The sequence below is a fragment of the Cheilinus undulatus genome, linkage group 21 (assembly GCF_018320785.1).
Source record: "Cheilinus undulatus linkage group 21, ASM1832078v1, whole genome shotgun sequence".
Classification (NCBI taxonomy): Eukaryota; Metazoa; Chordata; class Actinopteri; order Labriformes; family Labridae; genus Cheilinus; species Cheilinus undulatus.
The window spans coordinates 23,707,541-23,730,472 of NC_054885.1; the positions used below are offsets into that span (position 1 = coordinate 23,707,541).

General features: G+C 37.9%; 1 protein-coding gene across 1 annotated transcript; it reads left to right on the top strand.

The window, feature by feature from the left end:
- The first annotated feature begins 104 nt into the window (after window positions 1-104).
- gng13b (guanine nucleotide binding protein (G protein), gamma 13b) lies at window positions 105-22,212 on the top strand. Its single transcript, XM_041778418.1, has 3 exons — window positions 105-579; window positions 16,600-16,726; window positions 19,326-22,212. The coding sequence occupies exons 2-3, from the start codon at window positions 16,629-16,631 to the stop codon at window positions 19,429-19,431; spliced, it is 204 nt and encodes a 67-aa protein (XP_041634352.1). The 5' UTR covers window positions 105-579; window positions 16,600-16,628; the 3' UTR covers window positions 19,432-22,212.
- The last annotated feature ends 720 nt before the right edge of the window (window positions 22,213-22,932 follow it).

The following is a 22,932-nucleotide window of genomic DNA, read 5'->3' on the forward strand; positions in this document are numbered from 1 at the left end:
CCTCTCCTCCCCTCCCCCGCCTCGCCTGGACAACTCTCTAAATGCATCCTCAGGGAACACACACTCTCTCTCTCTCTCTCTCTCTCTCTCTCTCTCCCCCTCTCTCTCTGACTTACACAAACACATGCACACGCGCGCACACGCGGGGCGCTCATATAGGAGGATCCCAGCAGAGGAGCGGCCAGTGAACGGCGGAGTGCGCACCGGACCGGCTCGTTAACTTGTCCTCGCCCTATAGTCTATCAACCCTTTATTTCTGAAGCTGCTTCAGCCATCGGACTACCGACCAGACTACCGGCTACGAAGAGACTCCCCCAACACTCCAGACAGCCTCAGACTGATCGTCATCGGCTGTTTTACTCCGGAGACTGCGGATTTTATCCTCGTTACTGAGAGTGCGCACCGTCTTCTCGAGATAAACTAAGTCCAAGGACATAAAGTCTGCTCTATTTGTCCAGACGCTGGGAAATATACCCGCAATCCCCATATCGGCCCGGCTGTCTCCTGTGCCCCCTTCTCCGGTTTAACTGTACCGGTCAGACTTGAAAAAGAGCAACAGCCTCTACCGGCATCCGTAAGGTAAGAGATGCTAATGTCTACAGCCAACATATAGAATGAATGTACTTTCTCCTAACACAGTCGGCTTCTCTCCCCTGTGATATCTCAATCCCAGGCCTTACTGAAGCAATACATCATTTTGCATCAAATTTAGCGATTCAAGATGGGAATATGACTGGGAAACATGGGTTTGAGATATCACTGCAGACAAGGCTATGAATTGGATTTATCTGCAAGTAAACAGTTGTTTCTTCTACTTGTAGTTTTCAAAGTGCAACAGCCTGGGAGGGCGATTTTACACTTTTACTGTCCGCCTACGGCCCCACACACATATGCGCACACCCATACTGGCCTTTATGGATCCTACAAATATTATATAAAACTTAGATTTCTCCTCTGCACTTCCTCCCCCCTATCTAACTCCCTCTTTCTCTCCCCTCTCTGTCTCTGTTCACATGACCCTGTTTTATGGATAGAAGATCTACATCTGGCTCTGAACAAGGGCGAGTTTAGTGTCCAGAAGAGAAAATGAATAAAAATACAGAACTTTGAATGCTCTCAGATAGAGTAGAAACATATTGCAGATTATGACAGGCAGCTTTTGGTTATCTGGCTTGCTGTGAATATGTCAATGTAATTGTTTTTGTATGTTGCATGTCTTTTAGGTCATTTGGCGTCCTTTTTGCATCTCTTGATGGTGGCTTTAAATGTCTTTGTAGCTCTTCTATGTGCCTTTGAGTTAACTAGGTGTTTTTTGTCTATTAAGGGGGTTCTAGATATCATTGTTTTTTGTCTTTCCTAGTTGCTATTCTTGTATTGATTTGTGTCTTTGATGTCATTTTCTCCTTTTTGTAGCTATTTGCAGTAAGTTTGCATTTCTAGATGCTAATTTGAGTCTTTTTGTGTGTATTGCTTGATTTTATGTGGTTGTTTGTCTGACTTTGTCATTACTTTAACTGTTTGCACTCCTTATTGCACACCTTTGTGTGCACCCTCCCAATTTCCAAGAATAAATCTATGCACTTACCCAGTACAGTGGTTCCATACATGGTGGGTCATCATTGATATTACTTAGCCAGCTACCTTTCTTCACTCTGGCCACACCCCTGTGCCTCCTTTCTGCCCTGTGTCCCACACAGGACAGAGCACACCCTCATTGGAGACTCCTATCAGGCTCTTTACAGTGAGGGAAACTGGCAGATATACAACATCTGACCTTTGGTATCCTGACACACAAAAAACATTCTGTCAGGTTCAAGAATAAATTGATCAGATCTGATCGACTGGACATCTCTCCATGTCAGTACAGATATAAGCTGGACTTGTCCCAGCCGCTTCAGTCATAGAAGTGCAGAACAGATCAGCTTGTAGTAAAAGCTCAAACATCATCAGTCAGTGTAATTTATTATCCTCAGCAGCAGCATCTTTTCAGTCTTACAGCAAGGAGCCTCTTCTTTCTGTCTTAGCCTCCTCTCTCAGTTGGTCAGAGCAGTTCTGCTTGTTCCTTTCTATTTTTAGTCTCTATTTACAATGCAGTAGCTACAGAGGCAAGAAGAGTCTCACTCTGTTTCCCTGTCTCTTTTCCTTCCTATGCCTTTTTCCTCTTTTACTCAACTATTTTTCAAACTTTCCCTTTCACCTTTGGTTTTCTCCTTTGAGCTGCTTTCTCCACCATCACATACAGAGCCATTCAACACATTAAGCACTGCTAGGAGCTCACCTCAAACTGCCACCTGCTCCACAAACACATGCACACATACAGTACATTACTGAATGAGAATGAGAAGACAGCGGAGGAGACGGGGGTAGAGGTTAATCTCTGGATGCTTTTGACCCAAATCACCAAACGACCTACATACCCTCCCCTAAAACAACGGACCCACAATCCCCACCCAAACATATCTTCAAAAAGCAGCACACAAATACAAAACTCAGCTGTCTCTTGCATGCTGAGCCACATTTTGACTAATTGATAATGTCTGTGGATTGGTGTTTTATTAATTACCTTTGACAAAACACTGCTAAATCTGGCCTTAATTGCCTAAAAGTAAAGAAAAGAAGGAAAGTTGATTAGAAGATCTTGAAGAATCTTTTTTAATAAAGCAAATGTAATTAACTTGTTCTTCATCTTTTGTCTCATACCTGAGCACAATCTTGATGCAATCCCTTCATGGCAAAGTGTCCCAGTTTAGATTTAAAGCTGCAAATCTGCTGCAGTAACCACTGCATACACACCCAAACCACTGCCAAACACCACACAGTGCCACTTTCAACCATCAATCCACATTATTTTACTGACGCTGACCTTCTGGCGCCAAATATGGAATATATTCAACCATTTATGTTTGAACGCAATGAATAAAAGAACCTTTGTCATTTAAATACTCTAAAATGAGAACAACTCCACAAAGACTGTGATTTGATGGGGTTTTTTTAATCATGATTTGTATTTGTTTATTGTCCATCTGAGTTCATATGAAATATATGGTTCTACTTTTCAGTAAAGGCTCAGGTAGAAAAAACAAATCAAAAGGGACATTTTGATTGGAGCATTTAGCCACCGTAGCAAAGTGACTATAAAAACGACCACATTAAAGTCCCTATAAAGTGATTGAAAATATTTATTTTAGGTTTGTTGTATGGCAAATTTCAGTCATGAAAAACTCCTTTTTTTAGAATTCAGCTTCAAAATCATGAAAATGAAGCAGTAGAATTTACTCTAGGACAGTGTGGGCGTGTCTGTTAAAAGAGCTGAAGCCCCACCAACTCATGAGAAACGTGATCCTCTAAAAAAAAATGCCTTTTATCAGAGCACAGCTGCCTTGCTCTGTGCCATAGCAGAAAGACAAGATTTGGGGATTAAATCAACTATTTTCTTGTACAGATTTCTCTGTTATGCTACTTTTAATGACCCATAGGCTACTGTGGCTGATAGATTTGGGAAATTTACCTCACAAAGAACAAAAACACAGCATGTAGATGGCTGTTAACTTTCAATGAAGACAGTAACATCAGCTAACAACAGACTGTACTGAGATGAACTGCCAATTTCATATCATTGTTGCATTAGGGAGGCGTGGTAATTCTCCATCGAGACTGGGTATATCACTGGCTCAGATTTTTGCTCTGCTTGAATAGAAACAAGACAGGAAAGAGGTGAACAACTTTCAAAAGATTTAAATCAAAAATTCAGTCACATGTAGATCTCAGTGTTCCAACATTTATACAACTTTAGTACAACATATCTAGTGCATAAGAGACAAAGATTGGATTTCACAGGGACCTTAATGCGCCTGTGATGAACTTCCAGCTATGATGCTTTTGGTGCCCCCTGTGGATAAAGTGCAATTCTTATGCATGAAATGTTTTTTAAACAATAAAATTCCCATTCTTTGTATAAAATGTCTTACAAGCACCGTGAATCTCTGCCATGAGAGTTTTCAAAAGGCTCCTCTCCACATAACTGTCAACCCAGTGGCAGGGGCAACCATCATGCAATTTTGTAGTCTGTGGTGTTTAATTAGATTTGAATGCACTTTTGATATACCTGTAAATATACTTATTTTTTAAGATGGAACCCAGGAAGACTAGCTGTACTCTAGGTCTGGGACAGGGAGTGGCAGACCAGGGTGGTGGTCCCTTTTTTTAAGAAGGGGGACTGGAGGTTGTGCTCGAATTATTAGGGTTTGCACTTCACAGCCTTCCTGTGAAGGTTTACTCTAGAGTGCTGGAAAGGAGGTTCTGGCCAATTGCCAAACCCTAATTTCAGGAGAAATGATACAGGTTTCATCCTGACCATGGGACAGTAGACCAGCTCTTTACCCTTGCTGGACTTCTTGAGCACTGTAAAAAGCAACATCCATTTTACTCATAAACATTGAGTTGAAATTACTCAGTTCTTCTTAACCTGTTCTAAATACTTATTATAAACAAGTTAATTGTACTTCTTGGCCATAACAGCAAAAGGGCTTGATTTACTTAAGTTTACTTAGTTTTAAAAAATTAAGTAAAAAGGGGGTATAATTAAGTTGTGTTAACTTAAAAATCCAAAACAGCGATTTGAACTCTATTTTTATGAGCTGATAGAACTTATTTCAGTTTTAAGTGAACAGTACTCAAACAATTTAAGTATTTTTTGTTATAACTCATATTATTTGAGTTATGGCAAATCTGCAGTTTTCCCAGAATGCCTTTGGGCACTAAACCTTTATGCACTCTGTTAGCTGCAGCTGTCTTTGCCAGGACACTTTTGAAAAAGACATTTTTAATCTCAATGAGGTTTTCTCCTGGTTAAAGAAAGGTGAAATAAGATAAATAAATAAAATGCACCACGAGTGAAGTTGCAGGGAGTACTGATACTGTCATCAGCATCAGTAAAAGTTGTATGGCACACTGTCATTGATGAAGTGGGAAACCAACAGCCATTGTTGCAAATGGTGGCACAAGATAGTCCACCTTAAGTGAAATGATGACTTACAACACTTTTGTACTAGCTGATGTTCTAAGGTAATCAGTTATCTAAGATATTTTGAGTGCTATTAACTTGTTAGTGTTTACAATGCACTAAAAATGTTAAGTATTACACACTCAAAGTAGATGATTTAGGCTAAGTCCAGCAAACTTAAATTAACATTTGAATCTCAGTTGTGAAAACTTAAAATAATTGATTTTAAACTAGTAGTGAATACTTAAATAGTTCATGTAGAACAAGTACTGCACACTACTAACAAACAAGTTTTTTTAACTCACAAAAGTCAAGTGTAGTTTACTTGTTATTTTTGAGGCAATGACTTTCCATATTTTTTTTTAAGTAAGCTCAACTAATTTTTTCTTACAGTGAGGGAGCACGAGAGTTTGCTCATCCAGTCTACATGTGTTTTGTGGACTTGGAGAAAGCTTACGATCATGTCACTCAAAGGGGTAATGTGAGGCATACTGCTAGAATATGGGGTCCCACTGCCAGTCATTAGTTGGGCTTTTCCCAGTGGGTGGTTCTGGTTCGGGGACCTTAGAATCCCGTCTCTGCATTTTGCAGATGATGTGGTTCTTAGCCTTGGAGATAGGGTGAGGAGTTTAGACAGCCGGGAACCAGGAGTAGAGCCACTACTCCATCTTATCGAAAGGAGTTGATGTGGTTCAGGCATCTGATCAGGATGCTTCCTGGGTGCCTCACTGTGGAGGTCTTCTGGGCATGTCTGGCTGGGAGGAGGCCTCGGGAAAGACCCAGAATGCGCTGGTCTGGGAAACCTGGGAATCCCCAGAAGGAGTTGTAAAAGTGTCACTGGGAGAGAGATTTCTGGGTTGAATTGCTTAGCCTGCTGCCACTGCAGTGCATCAACACTGAGTGTAATTTTGAGGATTTTCTAACTAACAACTTAGGTTTGACATGACAAACTCTCTGCAAGGCAAAAAGAGAGGGAGTAAGAGATATTGCTATTGTGTAGAGTAATAGATTGAGTGTTCATAATTTGTGAAAACAGATAGGGATCACTTAGTGAAGAGGCATCTGTGGAAGACAGCAGGAGACAGATGGAAAACAGCGACTAGACAGTAATGAAATGAAGAAAGTGAGAAAACCACAGAGAGGAACCTGCTGCAACTAATCTTTGAGATTTAAACCTAAGAGTGTAGGACAAAAGTAGGCTTCATGGATGCTTTCCATCATTTAGGTTTTCATTATGGCTACATCATATAGTGTCATTGGCTTAGAGTTTGTTATTTAATGAACTGGTGGCTGAGATGTTAAAGATAAAGGCATGCAAACATGGATGGGTACTGAGCAAACAGCAGACAGAGAGAGTAATATGAGAAGGAGAGAGAGAGAACAACTGAAAAGAGAAAAAGACAAAAAAAAAAGAATAGGCAGAAAATAATGGAGTCTTGTAGACAGATGAGTGAAAGGAGAAAAGGAAATCCAGCATTGTTAAAACATCACATCGATTATGCCTGTTATTTATATCTTATTATTTTTAGCCGATCCCAGCAGCTTCATCAGAGGCTACAAAAATATCATTCGTAGAAATGCTTCACCTCTCAGAAAGATCATTTAATGAAGGCTGAGTGAGAGATTGTATCGACTAAAAGTTAGTAGAGCAGAAACCAGCGGGGCGATGACGTCACCGTTCAGCTATCTGTATGCAAAATACAGTCAGAGAGCAGATCTAGCTCTCTAAATGCTTTTTTCATTTCTGAAACAGCAGGTCCTTTGTTTCACACAGAGGCCTCAGATATGCCCATGTTTTTGAATTAAGGTTGCATAATGCTTAACCTTTTTAGAGTTTGCTGGCTGAAATGACTACTGCTAGCTTAGCTTATTTGCTGAACTAGAAATGGTCGTCCTTTTCAGTTGACTTATCTTCTTAACGCCTAGATTATAAAACTGTTAGCTTCATGAGTGGGTTTAAACTAGGGCTGAAACAATTACTCGAATTATTCGAGTGATTCATTTAAAAAATTTCTTTGAGGCAGATTATCTGCCTCAAGGCTTCGCTAAAATCAGTCCTGTATCCATATATGCTCATGCTGTAAGCCTGAACATTGCGCCGTGTGTTACACAGCGTGCTGTGTTTCGCACGGACGGCTATTTGTGTGGCACAATGCTCTTGTTTTCACTGATACTATAACATGAAATGCATGATTCAAGCCGCAAAAGTCATGATGGAAAAGAAGTTGGTGCAGTGATGTTTACAGGCACGCGCCCTGTATTTTTACACAGCCACTGAGCGTGGCTCCATGGCAAATATGGCACTGGTGAACCTACGCAGATACCTGAGTTTATGTGCTGCATGCATGACTCGCTTGTGTGAGACAGTGCTCAGTCTGTGTCTGCAGAGTTCAGGGGATTTCATAAACTTCTCAGGTTGACTCAATAGTTTCACAGAACACCGACAGGCTTCACAATTCAAGTCCTGTTTTGGTGCTTCCTCTCTCTCTCTCTGTCTCTCTCTCTTCCGTGGGCTAACATTATACATTTAACTATAAATTATTTAAAATTCAGCGCACTAACGTCTTGATTGCAGCGTATTTTTCAAAAGGTTTCAGCATCCTAAATAATTTGATAAAACTTATATTGATAATGAATTGACACCAATTAGATAGAAACATGCTATTGCCACATACTGTGACTAAGACTAAATAGGTTCAAGTTCATCGTCAGGATTCAACAGGTCACAGAAGCAGCTTTATCCCTTAAAATGTGTTCTCCAGGTCAGTGGATGGTCTTTAAAGGTCTTTTTTTTATCGTGGATGAAACCAAAAGCAAAAATGTGCAAAAATTTAAAGTGAACACCCTTTGAAAAATACACCATATTGCTGCATGTAAAGGTTCACCTTTCAGACATAGTCAGACCACTGTTTCGCAAGTTTTCATAAATGTCCACAGTATTTCAGACTGTGGATACAACACTCTACATAGCCTAGCAACAGTCTACAATGCACTGCATTGTTTTGGAGCGTGGCTAGTGAATCTGACAGAAGTAGCCCCAAAATACTGAGTATAAATGTCCTTATCAACTGTAGCTACAACTCTGCTAATGTAGTTTTTATGCCTGGGTAAGATGTGACCAAAATTACTATTTACAGAACTTCCTTTTATTTTTAATTCAATTTATTTTATTTTTATTCAAGTGATAAAAATATTTCTACTACCTCAGGTTATGTTACAGCTCTGTTGTTTTTTATGCACTTTTTCATGTGCCCTTGTCATGCTGCCAAATTTAAAAGAGAGACTATGAATAAAAATTGCATGAATTTTTCATCAAATTGATCTGTATTGGTTCAAATTTGACATTAGCAGTTGCTTACTAGGCGCTGAACATTTTCAGCCCAGCTAAATTTCTTGATTTTAAAATGTGGCCCAGTTGAATTAGTAATTTAATAGCCCTGGTCTAGTACTAATTCTCTTGAAAAAACAACAAAAAAAAATGCAATATTTCTTATTTGACTACTCAATTTATCAACAGAAGAATCGATAGAGTACTCAATTACAAAATCAATCAATTATCGCAGCCCTAGTTTAAACCCCAACCTTCAGCTCTCTTTACATATGTGAAGCCTGCTTTTAAGGAATAGTCTTATTCAGATTAGACATATTGATGATATCTTTGTTGAAAGAGACAAAATATGCTGTTAAATCATTTTTAAAACTATGTAGTTAATACAGTGATATGAAAGAAAACTGTCATAAGTGTTGCTTATCCAACTGGCTGTTTAATCTCACTTTTAGATTTGCATGTTGTTTAACAGCACTCTTTTGCTGACTTTTAACAGTAAAAGAGACAATTTGAAAGAAAAAAAAATGCGGTATAGAGGCCCTTTGTGCATTGTTCTATGCCATGTTGATGCTGAAGCTAAAGTTACATCATTTTAAATCAATCGTATTGATTTTTGTTAACTGATAGGGTGCGAGAATAGATTATAACCCCTACAGCTTCATGTGATACAGCTAATGTTAACGTTAAGAGTAGCTTGAAAAAAAAAAGCAAGGTTAATTAACAATATTGATTAATAGAGCTAATGAGTTTTGACTTTTACAGTTAAAGACATAGATCATTGAGTCAAGATGGTTGATTCAGACGGTTTTGGAGTCTTTCTGGCAGGTATGTGGTAATTTTAGAAGTGTTCCTTTTACTTCATAACCCCAGTTTACCCCCAAACAACTCTTTTTAAGGAGACAGTTGCAGAGAGGCTGAGGCAATGAAGGTAAAACAAAGTGAGAATCAAATGTGTTTGAAAAGGAGAAGTGTTTTATTTAAAGACAAACTGAACAATTGTGCAACAAAGGAGACTGGAAGGAGGTTAACTCATGGAAGCAGATGAAGAGGCCTGACTATTAAGAGTCAAAGTTGGGAGAGAAGAGAAAGTGTGAAGGAGGGAAAACAGGAGAGAGTGAAATTAGAGAAGAAGTAGACAGTGAATGATAGTGTTAGAAAAAGGAAAGCATCCAATCCTCTTGTTGTCTCTGGAGGATGCTGCTGTAACCTGATCTGGCCATCACTCTGCCTCTCTCTGTCTGTCTAATATTGGGTAGACACACACACTTTGTCATGTAATATTGCACCTGGTGTTTTCCTGAAACTCACAAAGGGACCCACATGTACACACGCCTCATACCTCATTATAAATATCTCACTGTGTCTCTGTCTGCCAGTCTCTGTCTCACCTTTTCTGAACAACACTTTTATGTTTCCTTTTGAATCGCCTTTTATGAAGCAGAAATTGTTGTACTTTAGCATCACCATGTTGGTTAAATAAAGGTTTAGAACTGAATTACTGGTTATTTACATTTTATCTGTGTAAGGACAGGACAGATCTAATTCTAACCCTTTTAAAATGAAAATAGAAAGGTACAGCTAAATCAAAAAGGTTAAAGAAAAAGATCTGTTGCTTTTGAAGTTCTGGCATTTTCAGTCTTATGCAAAGCTAAGCTAACTTAGCATTTTAGAGGTATTTGTTAAAGGGACATTTCAGTATTTTGGAAGGTGAGGCATATATGGTACCTAGCAGTAGAAGTTGCATTAGCCTCCAGTGATTTCAGTGAGCATTGCTCCTTTAAGAAGGACTGGCTGGTTGTACCAGCCAGGAAGCTAGACTATACAGCTTAACAGATGAGTACAGTTTCCCAGCAGAATTTAGTGAGTTTTAGGTAAAAATGGGCCACAAAACAATTTTGCCTCAAATATTCACACTATTGAAAACCTTTGAAGCGTTTTATTTTATACCCAGGAAGCCTCCGGATTTCTGTATCTATTTTGCAGTGCAATACATAACCAGTAGCCAAAGACTCCATTGCAAAACAGTGACAAAAACACAGATGCTTTCTGGATAAAAAATAAAATGCTTCAAATGTTTTCAATAGTGCGTATGTCTGGGCCAACATTAACCTGACAAAGCAGATGGATTCACCCATTTACTGTTTCTCACTGGCGAATCCATCTTGCAAAGCTCCCATCTAAACTGTTTGGGCCTGGTTAGAAAGTGACAGGACCAATCAGCGTTCAGGGGGAGTACTTTCAGTTCTTTAGCAGAGTCGTGATGTAAGCAAGCAGCAACAAGATGCTGGTGCAATAATGGCAGAAGAGATTAGTGTGGATGCTGCTTAAGTGTCAGTTTTATTAGAACTTGATGACATTTATTTGTTAAAAGAAGGACAAAGAACAGCAGTGAGTTGTTTTCTTTTCAAAAACGACAAAAGTCGTGTACTGACATGTCTACAATCGCCGTGTTTCGCGTTATGCAGTTCTCTATGGAGTTTACACCTCGTTAGCGGTGCACACTGGTAGTGGCTACAACGTCACATTTGTTGGTCTGATTGGCCTGTAAAGATGTGACAGACAGAACAATCATCCAATCACCCTCTGAGTTTCTTTTTCAAAGGCTCTGCCCTTTGCTAAATGCTTTCTATGGCAGGTTTACGAGTTGGATGTGTGAAACAAATCCATCTGGCGTGTCAGGTTAGGCCAACATTGCTTTGTTCAAAAATACTGAAATATCCCTTTAATCCAGTTTGGCTTTGAAAAGTTGTAAACTAATTTTTTCATCATTATTTTGATAAAATTTGGTGTCAAAATCTACTGAGGCTTAAAAACATATATTTTTCTAATAAGACAGATGCATTTGAGAAATAAATTGATCAACAAATGCTCCTGAAACCAACTGCAAGGCTTCTCTACCAAAATGTTTCCAATGGATTTGTACAATTTAGACAATGGAAGTGTTGATATTCACTGATTTTTACAGGAATCTTACCTGAGTTAAAAGAAATCTGGTATCAAGACAGTCTTATTGCTTTGACCTTCTTTTGTGTCTTAAGTATTGTGTAGGTGTGTTTTGTACCAATACTACTACTTTTATTAAAGTAGCATTAATTTTTCAGGTTATTCTATTTTTTGTGTATTTTTCCAACTACATTTTTAGATTTACACTTTTTCAGCTAAAAACAAGATTCAGTGTCATGCATGTATTGTGCTTAATTTGAAACCAGACCATTATTTAAAAAATGTAAATTCTGCACTGCCATTTCATGCCTCACAATGCCCCAGCACTCACTAAACAGTCATGAAGGACAATTGCATAATATCAAGGATTATTTAATGTGCTTTAAAAATACCATTGTTGTTATTATGTGGAGCACCTCAGTGAGATCAATTCTGAGTTCAGACCAGACAAGCACTTCAATCCCCCCAATCCTCAACTGACTCACATAAGGGCACATACACACTCAGGAGAGCATGAACACAAAGGAACACACACACGAGGGAAAGTGTATTGTTCGGAGGCTATAGTGGACACATGCGTGGGTAGGGAGTGAGAGTGAGAAAGAGGGAGCAGGAGAGACAAGGAAAAGCACCCAGTAGAAGAGAATGAAGACAATATCGCTTTAGATAGTTGAAAAATTACATGTTTGAATTTGATGGCTGATCCAGTATGACCCAACATACATCATCATCCCCTGCGACCCTTTATAGTTGAATGTACAAGGGCATTTTTTTTAAATGCAGTTTAATTTTCATAGTGATATTACAAGATAAACACCACTTTCCTATATCTATCCTAGTGAAGAACAAATACTTGAAACAGCTGGTGTAGCTCCATCTAGAGTTAACAGCCCACCTTACCCTTAAATTCCACATACTGCTCCCACGCAGCACAGGGTCAGTTTCAAAATACAAAACAGTGGATGGAATCCTGGTTGTAAATCTCATCACTGTGTCATCATTTTGTCCCAAACAGGGGCACAAGTCATCAGTCATTCAGAGGATCATAGAGGTAACACAGCGCCATGGATAAGAGCAGTTAATTTTTTTAGAGAAAACCACGGGGACACCAACACACATATGAAACTACATCTTTATCATCAACTTTCAGCAAGTGACACATGGGGCAACTGTGGCTTGGTAGGTAGAGTGGGTTGTCCCGCAACCATAAAATCATGGGTTTGATGTACCCCCGCAGTCACATGTCATTGTGTCCCTTAACTCCAATTTGTTCCCACTGCTTAATCAGTGGCCTGTTATTGGGTATGGCTGGGTATGAATGAGATTAGCTAATACTAATGGCCAATTCTTCAAAGCAACTTCTGCCAACATTGTATGAATGTGAATGGAGTGGAAGGGTATGAATGGGTAAGGCTGACCTGCGGCATAGTCATTAAAGCATTATACAAGCTCTAGTTCATTTACTAAACACGTTTTTTTTTTTAAAAAGGTGCCGAAGGGATGCTGGCATTTCTCCCTCTAGTCATTCTATAAGGTAAAATAGACTAGCTGCATTTTAGCTTTGCAAGAGAGCAGTAAGAGCAATCTTATGTTCCTGTTTTACTCCTAGAACAAAATGAATGATCATAATTCCCAAAATTTAAAATGGCAATGAATTTAAAAATATTCTCTTTGGCTAAGTCCCCTCAAGGTAGCCTGAATACCACTGTCCAATAAAAAAACACATAGGAGCAGGCCTGCACTTAGTAGCATTGACTTTGACCTAAATACATGTGTGCTTTTCATCCAAGGTTACACTGTACTAGAAGGCTGCTCTGATAACATCATGTAGCTGCACACAATGATTTAACTTCTAACAAAGATATATTTAATCAACTAAGAACCAAACCTTTATTTCTTGCTTTATAAAGTTAAAAAGCACCTACATTTTATAGAATCTAGCTTTTATTATAAACAAAGGAATTGCCTCATGAACATACAGTTATATGAACATAATGTATAAATCAATTGTTCTGATACTCTTGCCAGTCTGTATCTTAAATTACAGCTTATGCCTTATAATATGATGATATGTCTACACAGGAAGACATTTTTGGCTAATTACATTTCCTGCTGACTTGCAGTGCAGGTGAAATGGATCCAACATGTTAAAGTGCACGTTACTCCATTAATATTTGCAGGTCGTAGAAATAGAGTAGTTATTATATTAAAGTGGCTGAGTGTCTCAGGTTTTTGTTTACATTTCAAGAGAATCTAGTATTAGATTTCCTGAGAAAAGATCATTCTTCCGATGATCCAAAAAGTGCTGGGGACAGACACTTTGTGAGGTATTATGTTACTGAACACAGGCTTTGGTCCAAACCCACTGATAACAATCCTGTCCATTTTAAATGTTATGATTAAGAGTCTGCTTAACCCTTGCCATCACCAAGGCCCAGGTCATTTATTTATAACATCATATACTATTGCTACACTACACTGCGACTGACTCACTGTGGAGCCTGTGAACAACTTTCTGGATGAACAGGATGCCCATTTTTGTCCATATCTTTGCTTTGTCGGGGGTGAATGTGCATTACGACATGATAGGATATAGAATGCCATATAAAACTATATCATACCATACCATACACTGAGCTTAGCAACAATACAATATTATATGGTACAGTATGGTTCAGTACGATATGTTATGATAGTACAACTCACTGAGCTTAGTTGCAATACACTACGATACAGCACAATAAATGCAATTCAATATGATGCAATACCATGTTGATAAAAAAAGGGAGGGAGGTCAGACTTGTATTTTTGTTGAGGGTAAAATGTCATAACCAGAAAAAAACTAAGGCACACTGTATTTGAAAAGTTAAAAAGCCTTTAATAAATGAGCTAAAGTGCCTACACGTTTCAACTTACAAAGCCTTCATCAGGGCATTTAAAAACAAGTGACTGATCACAGATGGCAGCTGCCTTGCGATCAGTCAACTGCTTCTCAGGTGCAGTGAGAAAAGTGGGTGTGTATTGGTGCACTCCAACAAAGCAAGCTCAGAGCAAGAACAATTGTTTTACAATCAGCAGTTACAAAAAATAGATACCAAAAACAGTAAACATGATCATAAAGGAAAAGAAAAAAGTAAAAAACATGACAAAGAACATAATAATCTCATAGAGCTATCCCATTCTTTTGCTAATCTTCATATCTAGTGAGGGGGAAAAAGGTGACCTACAGATATGGGGTTTAGTCCAGCTCCTCATTTAGTCCTGGACTTGTTGTAGCCTTTAGCTTGTGAAAATCCAATAAATCTCCCTTTGTAATAGTTTCTTCAGTGTGTCTCCTCCTCTTTTGGACATTTCTATGGCCTCTATACCAATGGCTTTGAGAGAATCTTGATTGCACCCATGGTGCTGTTTGTAATGTTTGGCCATGGGATAGACTTCTTTTGCAATCCGGGTAGCATACTTATGTTCAGCAATTCTTTCTTCAAGTTGTCTTTTTGTTTATCCCACATAGAAAAATCCACAGGGGCACTGAAGATAGTAAACAACATAAGTATTGCAGTTGATAAACGATTTTATAGGAAATGTTTTATTTAAATGCTCATCCTTGAAGCTGTTGGTTTGTAACATGGAGTTACAATGATTACATCTTCCACATTTGAAAAATCCTTGCAGCCTGCGATCCAACCAAGTGCCTTTTTTGTCTCCTGGAAGATAGCTGTGTACCGACTTATCTCCAATGGTCGGTGCTCTTCTGAAGCTGACTGTAGGTGCAGATGGAAACACATCCTTTAGACTTGGGTTATTTTGTCTGATTTTCCAATTGTTGTTGATAACTTGCTTTATCTCATCAGCTCTGGTATTCTATTGTGTCACAAAGTACACCTTTTGATGCTCTTCTGGTTGTTTCTGTTTTTGTTGTAGAAGATGATGCAATACCATACAATGCCCTAAGCTTGATGATCCAATCTGATATGATACGATAAGATCTGGTCCAATACTATACTATAAGACACGATACAGTACTAGTAGAGCTAAGTTACGATACCATATGCAATACAATACAATCTGATATGATACAATACCATACGATACAATAATGCTCAATAAATACAATTCAGTACCATACCATGTGCTGAGCTTATTTATGCATGATCTGATACCATAAGATCTGATCCAATACTATATACAAGACAGTATGAGTAGATACAAGTAAAAGTTATGATCTGATACAATATGATACAATTAGCAGTGCTAAGTTTTGATACAAAATGATATAATCCAATAGGAAATGATCAGTCAATACAATTCATTAGATGCAACACCATACCATGTGCTGAGCTTTGCAATGTACAATGCAATCTGATATGATACACTACAATTAGTGGAGCTAAGTTACAGTAGTTACAATTCGATATGATACTTTACAATATAATATGAACAGCAGAGCTAAGTCATAATATGATACAAGCAGAGCTAAGGTAGGACACAATCCTGTATGATCCAATACAGTCCAATATGGTACGATATGATTAGCAGAGCTAAGTAACGATACAATACAATTTGTACTATTGTCCCCTTGAGGAAATTTGTCTTGTGCTGAAGTGCTATGCACATTAAGCTGCTTCTATTATTGCAGTGATTTGAAAAAATACAATAAAAAGAAAAGCAAATCCACTTGTAAATGAAAAAGCACATACCAACAACAGACTTTCAAAAAAAAAAGTTGCACACATTGCACATCTGCATAAGCAAACCACATAAAAGCACAACAAATACAAGAACATCATGACAGTATTGCACAACCTGCACAGCCTTAGGAAACAATATTTAAAAGTTTGGTTAAGGTGGACAGAAATACGTCGGTTTGCCCTGGGTGACTCTACACTGTTCTTTTCTGTTTTGGGTCACCCTCTGTGTGGTCAGATGAAGAGTAAAGGATGAGGGTTAATACAGCAGTACTGTCCTCTTTCCTTTCTTTTACTGACAAAACTATTAAACTAAAAGGACAGAATAGAAAAAAAATGGCATGATCATTTCTATTGTAATTGAATTTGGGATATTTATAAAAGCTGTCAAACTTCTGCAGAAGTGGAAACATACAGCCCCAAGGACAAAGAAGAAGCCAACTGAATGTATCCTGTGGTGTTGAGTGGGTCTGCCAGTTTTGGCAGCACTTGTTTGTACTCTGTGAATTTAACAGCCTCTTTTCACCCTTCCTGTAGGTGGAATCGCTAAGCTGCTGCAGGGCACAGTTACACAGTATCAAGTGTGTCTTCCAATATTTTGTACTGTTTAAAAATAACCTTTGCCTGTTCTCTGTGTGCAGATAGAAAAGCTCTACATCAAGCTGCAGCCATGGATGAGATGGACCTGCCCCAGATGAAGAAGGAGGTGGAGAGCCTCAAGTACCAGCTGGCCTTTAAACGAGAAAAGTCCTCCAAGACAGTGACTGAGTGAGTAGTTAGTGAACAGTAGCTCTAAAATATCCCAGGTCAGGCCTCCTAAAACAACTGTGAAAAGCAGTGGAGAAAAGAATTAAAATAGTTTTGTTATTGCAAGGTACATTGAGTACAATGCAAATTAATTATGCTCTCCAATAAACAGTGGCAAAAACAAATTAAGATGAAGTTTTGATGTCAAGCAGCTTTCTTTTAATATGTCATTTACAAATGAGATATTCTTAACAAACTAGCAGTTTGTTTTTATAATATTACTCCAGATCACTTGATCGTATCTATTATAAATTTCAATCGTATTTTAAGCAGTTGTTAAAATTGTTAGTTATCTTATCTTATAAGTTAACCCATCAGAGTGATTGAAATTTGTATAATACAAGAGAGTTGTGCTTTTCATATCATAAAAAGAAATCACAAAATTATTAATTCAGAAATGTTTTGCATGAAAATGTATGAAGAATAGAAGTGTGTAAAGTTTGTTCTCTGAAATAGTCATCACCTTCCCCATCCCTATCCCCCCTCACCATTACTAATTTAATTCTAAATAAAGAGGCTATTTTTTAAAACACAGAACAAAATGTAATGGTCATCAACAGTGGCAGAAGTGGACAATTTATGATGCTTTTCAATGACATCTGAGCATTCCCCGTTTGCTTAAAATGGCAGTGATCTGATCAAAAGCATCCCAAGTGCAATGGCTATTTAAGACTGAGTGCACCTCAGGTGTATAACGGCTTCATTTTTATTCCGACATGTTAAAAAGTTATAATGTATAGAACAAAAAGCTTGCCTATTTTAACTGTGAGCCATGTGTGTATCTCAGCCAAAATAGACAGAGAAGTTGACCTCATTATAGCAGATATGTATGCTCACAAAAGTAGAACACTTTCTCTAAACTTTAACTGTAGCTGCAGCTCTTCGCTGTCACACTGGCAGAACATGTCCCCAGTAAGGTAAACACAGTCTGGCTGTATGAAAGTGGACACATGCTGCAGCTGTCACGCAGCAAACCCTTCAACAAAGATTGCTAAACCCATTTTCATCAGCAAGATAGATCAGGTTGTTGTTTAGATTGTACAAAAATATATTACTGCTAACTTAAGAGGGTAAAACATTTAGTACCTGTGTTATAAATGATTATTATTATTATTATTATTGTTATTATTATTTCTGTCAGCTATAGCTTGGGCATGCCAGTAATGATAAAACAGATGTAGCTGCTCACTAAGTAATACTTCCCATAAGACCAAAGACACAGACAAGGTTCAATTTGTAACAACCCTGCTGACATCACTTAGTTCAGTTCAGCTCTTTCTGTCTGTCTCACTGCACACAGAGAGGGATGAAGGACCAATCAGGGAAACTCACTTCATGTGAGGCTTCATCAACACTGTGCGAGAGGACCTTCTCTTGACTAAGGCTGTTTTTTATATAAGGCTCTGAAGTCCTTTTAGGCAGAGCTGTGCAACTCTGTGTCAGACTGTTGTTAAAATGAAACAACTGAACAAATTAGGAGTGAACTGTTTTACACATTTGAATGGATAATTAGCCAAATTTAAAGTTGGTAAGTTTCACTTTGTTTCAGCTTTATCAGTCTTATTTGGCAAGTAGTTTTTATGGTCTAATATATGCTCTCTTTAGTTATTAGAAGCAAACACAAAGAATTTAAACAGTATCATTAAAATGAAAAGAAAAAGACTGACAATTTAAAGTGTCCAACATGAGCAAGCAAAGTTACAGCTCAAGCCAGTCAATTTAAGGACGTTCATTGTAGAACATTTATTTATTTGATCATATTTTCATTTTGGAGACAAAGCAGTTTTCTACTAGTATATAACAGTGTAACATTGAGAAATGGCTTGACAGTTCAGGTTGTTTCTATTCATTCTGTTTTCCTTGCTCTATTTATCCAATGCGTGGGCCAGTGGACCCAAAATGGAGCCCCAAAATGTCAAACAATCTTTAATTCATGTAGAGAACATAACTGTATATAAATATCATGAAAGCTTATAGGTAATGGGAAGCCTTTAACATTTTACATCCTTTAAAATGCTGTAATTACACTTGTTTGAGTAAATAAAGCACTTGTTGCATCACATAGATTGGAGCAGATGGTACATGGTAGTCCACATGTTGATCAGGGGAGAATTATTTCCAGATAACACAGTTTATAAGACAACATAAGATAACCAGGACACAAAGATCATCCATTCTAAGGAGCTTATTATTTTAGTGCTACTTCTTCTCTTTTACAGAAAAGTAAAACAAGGATAACACCAAGTGCAGCTTCACATATGTGTAGAAAAAATCTATTAAAAAAATATGCAAAAGTCGTTTTATTTGATAAAGAGGAGGAAGTGATGTCATGCTAAATAACAGCACTGCTGTATGTTTGTTGTAATGGCACAAGTCAGTCTAATACCACACTTCTGTCGCAGGACTATATGTCTTTTGTGACTTATGGCATATGAATGCTCAGATTCTCTTTTTTGCCTTTTATGGAATATAGGATCTAAGAATGGAGGATGGATTGTGGGTAAGCGACTTCCCCTGGAATTTGAAATATGTCTCTGTTCCTCTGTGTCTCTTCTCAAAGCTTGGTAAAGTGGATAGAGGATGGCGTCCCAGAGGATCCCTTTCTGAACCCAGAGCTGATGAAGAACAACCCATGGGTGGAAAAAGGAAAGTGCATCCTCCTCTAGAAGAATTCACCATGACCCTTCAACTTTGACCACCATGACCAACACTTCAGATCGCCCCTGAACCTGACCCTGCTGACCCACGGCCAAGCAGCGCCTCCCAACCTCTTACACTGAATGTACGACAAATGATGACCCTGAACTTCCTAAACACACACCCCAACAAAGGCACAGAAACACACACTTCCAGAGTAACACAGTAACACACTTTCATACAAAACTTTGGGATTATCCCTGACTGCCACACTTTCACTGCAAGTTTTTTCCTGCCACGGTGATGCATCATTACAATGATATATGATGACAATGATCAGTACTCTTATTACCTTTCTCTATATGGATATATGATGACTTATTTATGCAGCTGCTAGTCACAAGCTTTCTTTCCTCTTAATCAATATCTTCTCGTCACTGTAAGCATAAAAGTTTTTTTTTCCAATTTTGATGGTTTTTCATAAACTGTAGAGTCACATTCTTCCAGGCAGCAGATGACTGTAGATTATTAAAGGAATTCATAACAAAATAGAAATGCAATTGTTGCATGTTTCAACAGGTTAGTACGGTTTATGGAAAGGCAAAAATGTGTCAAACAAATCATGCCATTGTTAAGTTTTCAAGTTGAAAAGATACATTTCCAGGACTTGTTAAATTGAAGTAAGCTTAGTTATTATCTAAAGTTATAAAAATAAACTTTTTGGTACAACAGAGTGTCACCCCTGACAATGTTGCATGCTTTTAGCTGTTCCTGATTTGAACATTCATGATGTATGCAGGATAAAAAAGCCTGCATACACTGAGTTAACTGACGCCTTGACATAGAAGAAACAACATGCAAAATTTGGGACAAATTCTCTATAACAGCAATATTAGTCATGTTTTTAGTTTCACAGCGTTCTCCCTGGTATGACTCCTACAGTTTTTATACATAATGTGATTTCACACATCTCGCATAGCATGCTTATAACATTAACATTCTGAATATGAGCTTTGCAACCAGTGTTGTTTTGCTTCAGCATCTTTTCTTCCAAAAGTATCATAGCAGCTCTGTTTGTGTTGTCAGAGCAGAATGAAGCTATGGGTCTCTGGGGGGGATGAGTTTACCGCTCCCTCTCCTCCTTAGCTACAACCCCTGAGGACAACACACAAAGCCACAAACCCACGCATTTGACATGCAAACAACCCATGCAAGCACACTATTGCTCTCCACACATGTACAGACAGACCCCTTTAACTTATTAACTTATTGTAGTTTATTTATTTATTTATTTATTTATTGGTGAGACCCCTCTTTCCCCCTTGCTTTGGTTAGTACGTCTGCGTTCCTCCTCCTAATACACCTCCTCTAAAGGAAAAACAGACCAAAAATCTATGACACCTTGCCAGATCATCATCTGTGACTGCCTTGTACACAGTTTCCTTAAACAGAGAATGTAAATATATGGCATGATCACGCTTACCTCAGAGCTGGTTTGTGTGTGCGTGCATGCATGCAACTGTGTGTTTATGTGTGCATATGTTTTTCAGTGGATGTTAGGCTCCCTTGCAGATCATGAAGCTCACACATGCACACACAAGCAGCTGTGTCACACACAGGCAGGCCTGAGGCTGAGCAGATTGACATAACACACGCACACTGCTTAGTGGGAATGTGTATGAGGGAGGAGTGGCAAGGATGTAGGATTCTCTAAACGACTTGGGACAGGGGAGCCTCACATCATCTCAGTACTGTAATGAGTCTCATTATGTACATTTTCTTCAAACTGACCCATTTCCCTAAAGGCTACTCAGTGCTTGAATGATTTTAGTCCTTGAATGTGTAACACTAAGTCTCTCCTTAAATTTTTATCTCACTTATTATCTTTACCACAATGTGCTTCTAAATTGTCATTTTTTTTATCCAACATTCTAGCTTATCTTTTCACTGCATTGTTACTTCCTGTAAACACATTTTCAAAAGTTCATTCAGTCATAAGGACAAGTTAAAGATTTAATTATAAACTGCAAATGTAAAAAAATAATTGTATTTCTGGACCTGATGTGTGACCAAGAAACTTAGGATGTCAAGCATATATGCAACACAACAACTCCCTTTAGAGTCACTTTAGAAGTCCCATGGTTTATTGTGAGACATTCTGAGACATAATGTTCATGATTTTTGATATTATGTTACATATTAGATTTTAAGTTTGGAAATTTGAAAGTGAAATTTAAGTTAACTGTTAGAAAGAATTAAATTCAGCCTTTCTATTCCATCATAAAAGCAGGAAGTGGGACTTTTAAAATGGCTTCAATGGTACAAAGAACTGTTTTCTGAGTCTCAGGTATGTAGCTTTTCCATTGTCAGGCTGAAGTTTATTTTCAACATCAATGAGATTTTCTTTTTTTTTTTTCAACTCTTACTAAACCAATGAAAAAATGAACAAATGTTGTTAGCTAAAGTCTCACATAGTCCTAAATCAGTGCCAACTGTACATGAGAGGATTCCTGAGTCCGCCTGTCCCTCGTCTGTGTTCTGTTCAGCAACTTTACTCACTTGTTTGTTTTGTTTTTATATAATCTGAACGTGTGTATGTATGTATGTTACTACTATTATAATGACAGCTTAAAATCTTGTCTCAATATCTAGCAACATATTCCTCTTGAGAGTGCTTTGGAAAACATATTATGCATCGGATCAAGTCTTAGTGTAAAGATGACAATAAGCAATAAAAGAAACATCATTTTTTATTGAATGTTTTACAAAAACATCTATCTTATTGAATAAAGTAGACAATTTTTAGACAACTGAGTGTCTTTCTTGTATTTTCATGCTATGTGAAGCTTGACTACATTAATGTAACTAGCATGTGTACAGTCAACAAAATTAAGGTTATGAAGCAGGCTTACAGAAATCATTTGAGATATGACCTTAATTGTTGTGGCAAAAAAAAGTTTGCTTCTTTATCCACTACAAATGACATAGAGGATATGCTAGACTTACAACTTGTAGCATCTGTGAGAGGTTTTTAGTTGTTTATGAAAGAGACTGAAATTGATATGGATGTCTCTACAGTGCTTATAAAAACTATTCACCCCCTTGGATGTTTTACCCTTTTAATTATTTATCAATCAATCGTCAATATAATTTGGCATTTTTGACATTAAGAAATTTAGAACAACAAAAAACAAAACAAAACAAAAAACAAGTGAAAATAGGTTTCAACAAAGTAATGTCAATTAAACAAAGATACTGAACACAAATGAGCAGTTGCAAAAATATCCACCCCTTCTTAAAGTGACTGACTTAATTCAATTTAGAGAGACCCTGCATACAACAACTGTTGTCCGAGTTCTTCACCAGTCAAAGCTTTATGAGAGAGTGGCATAGAAAAAGCCACTGTTCAAAACTCATTCAATCCTGACAAGAGTTTACCAGAAGGCATGTGGAAGACTCCAAAAGTCAAGTGGGAGAAAGTTCTCTGGTTTGATGAGACCAAAATGGTTCTTTTTAGCCATCAGACAAGA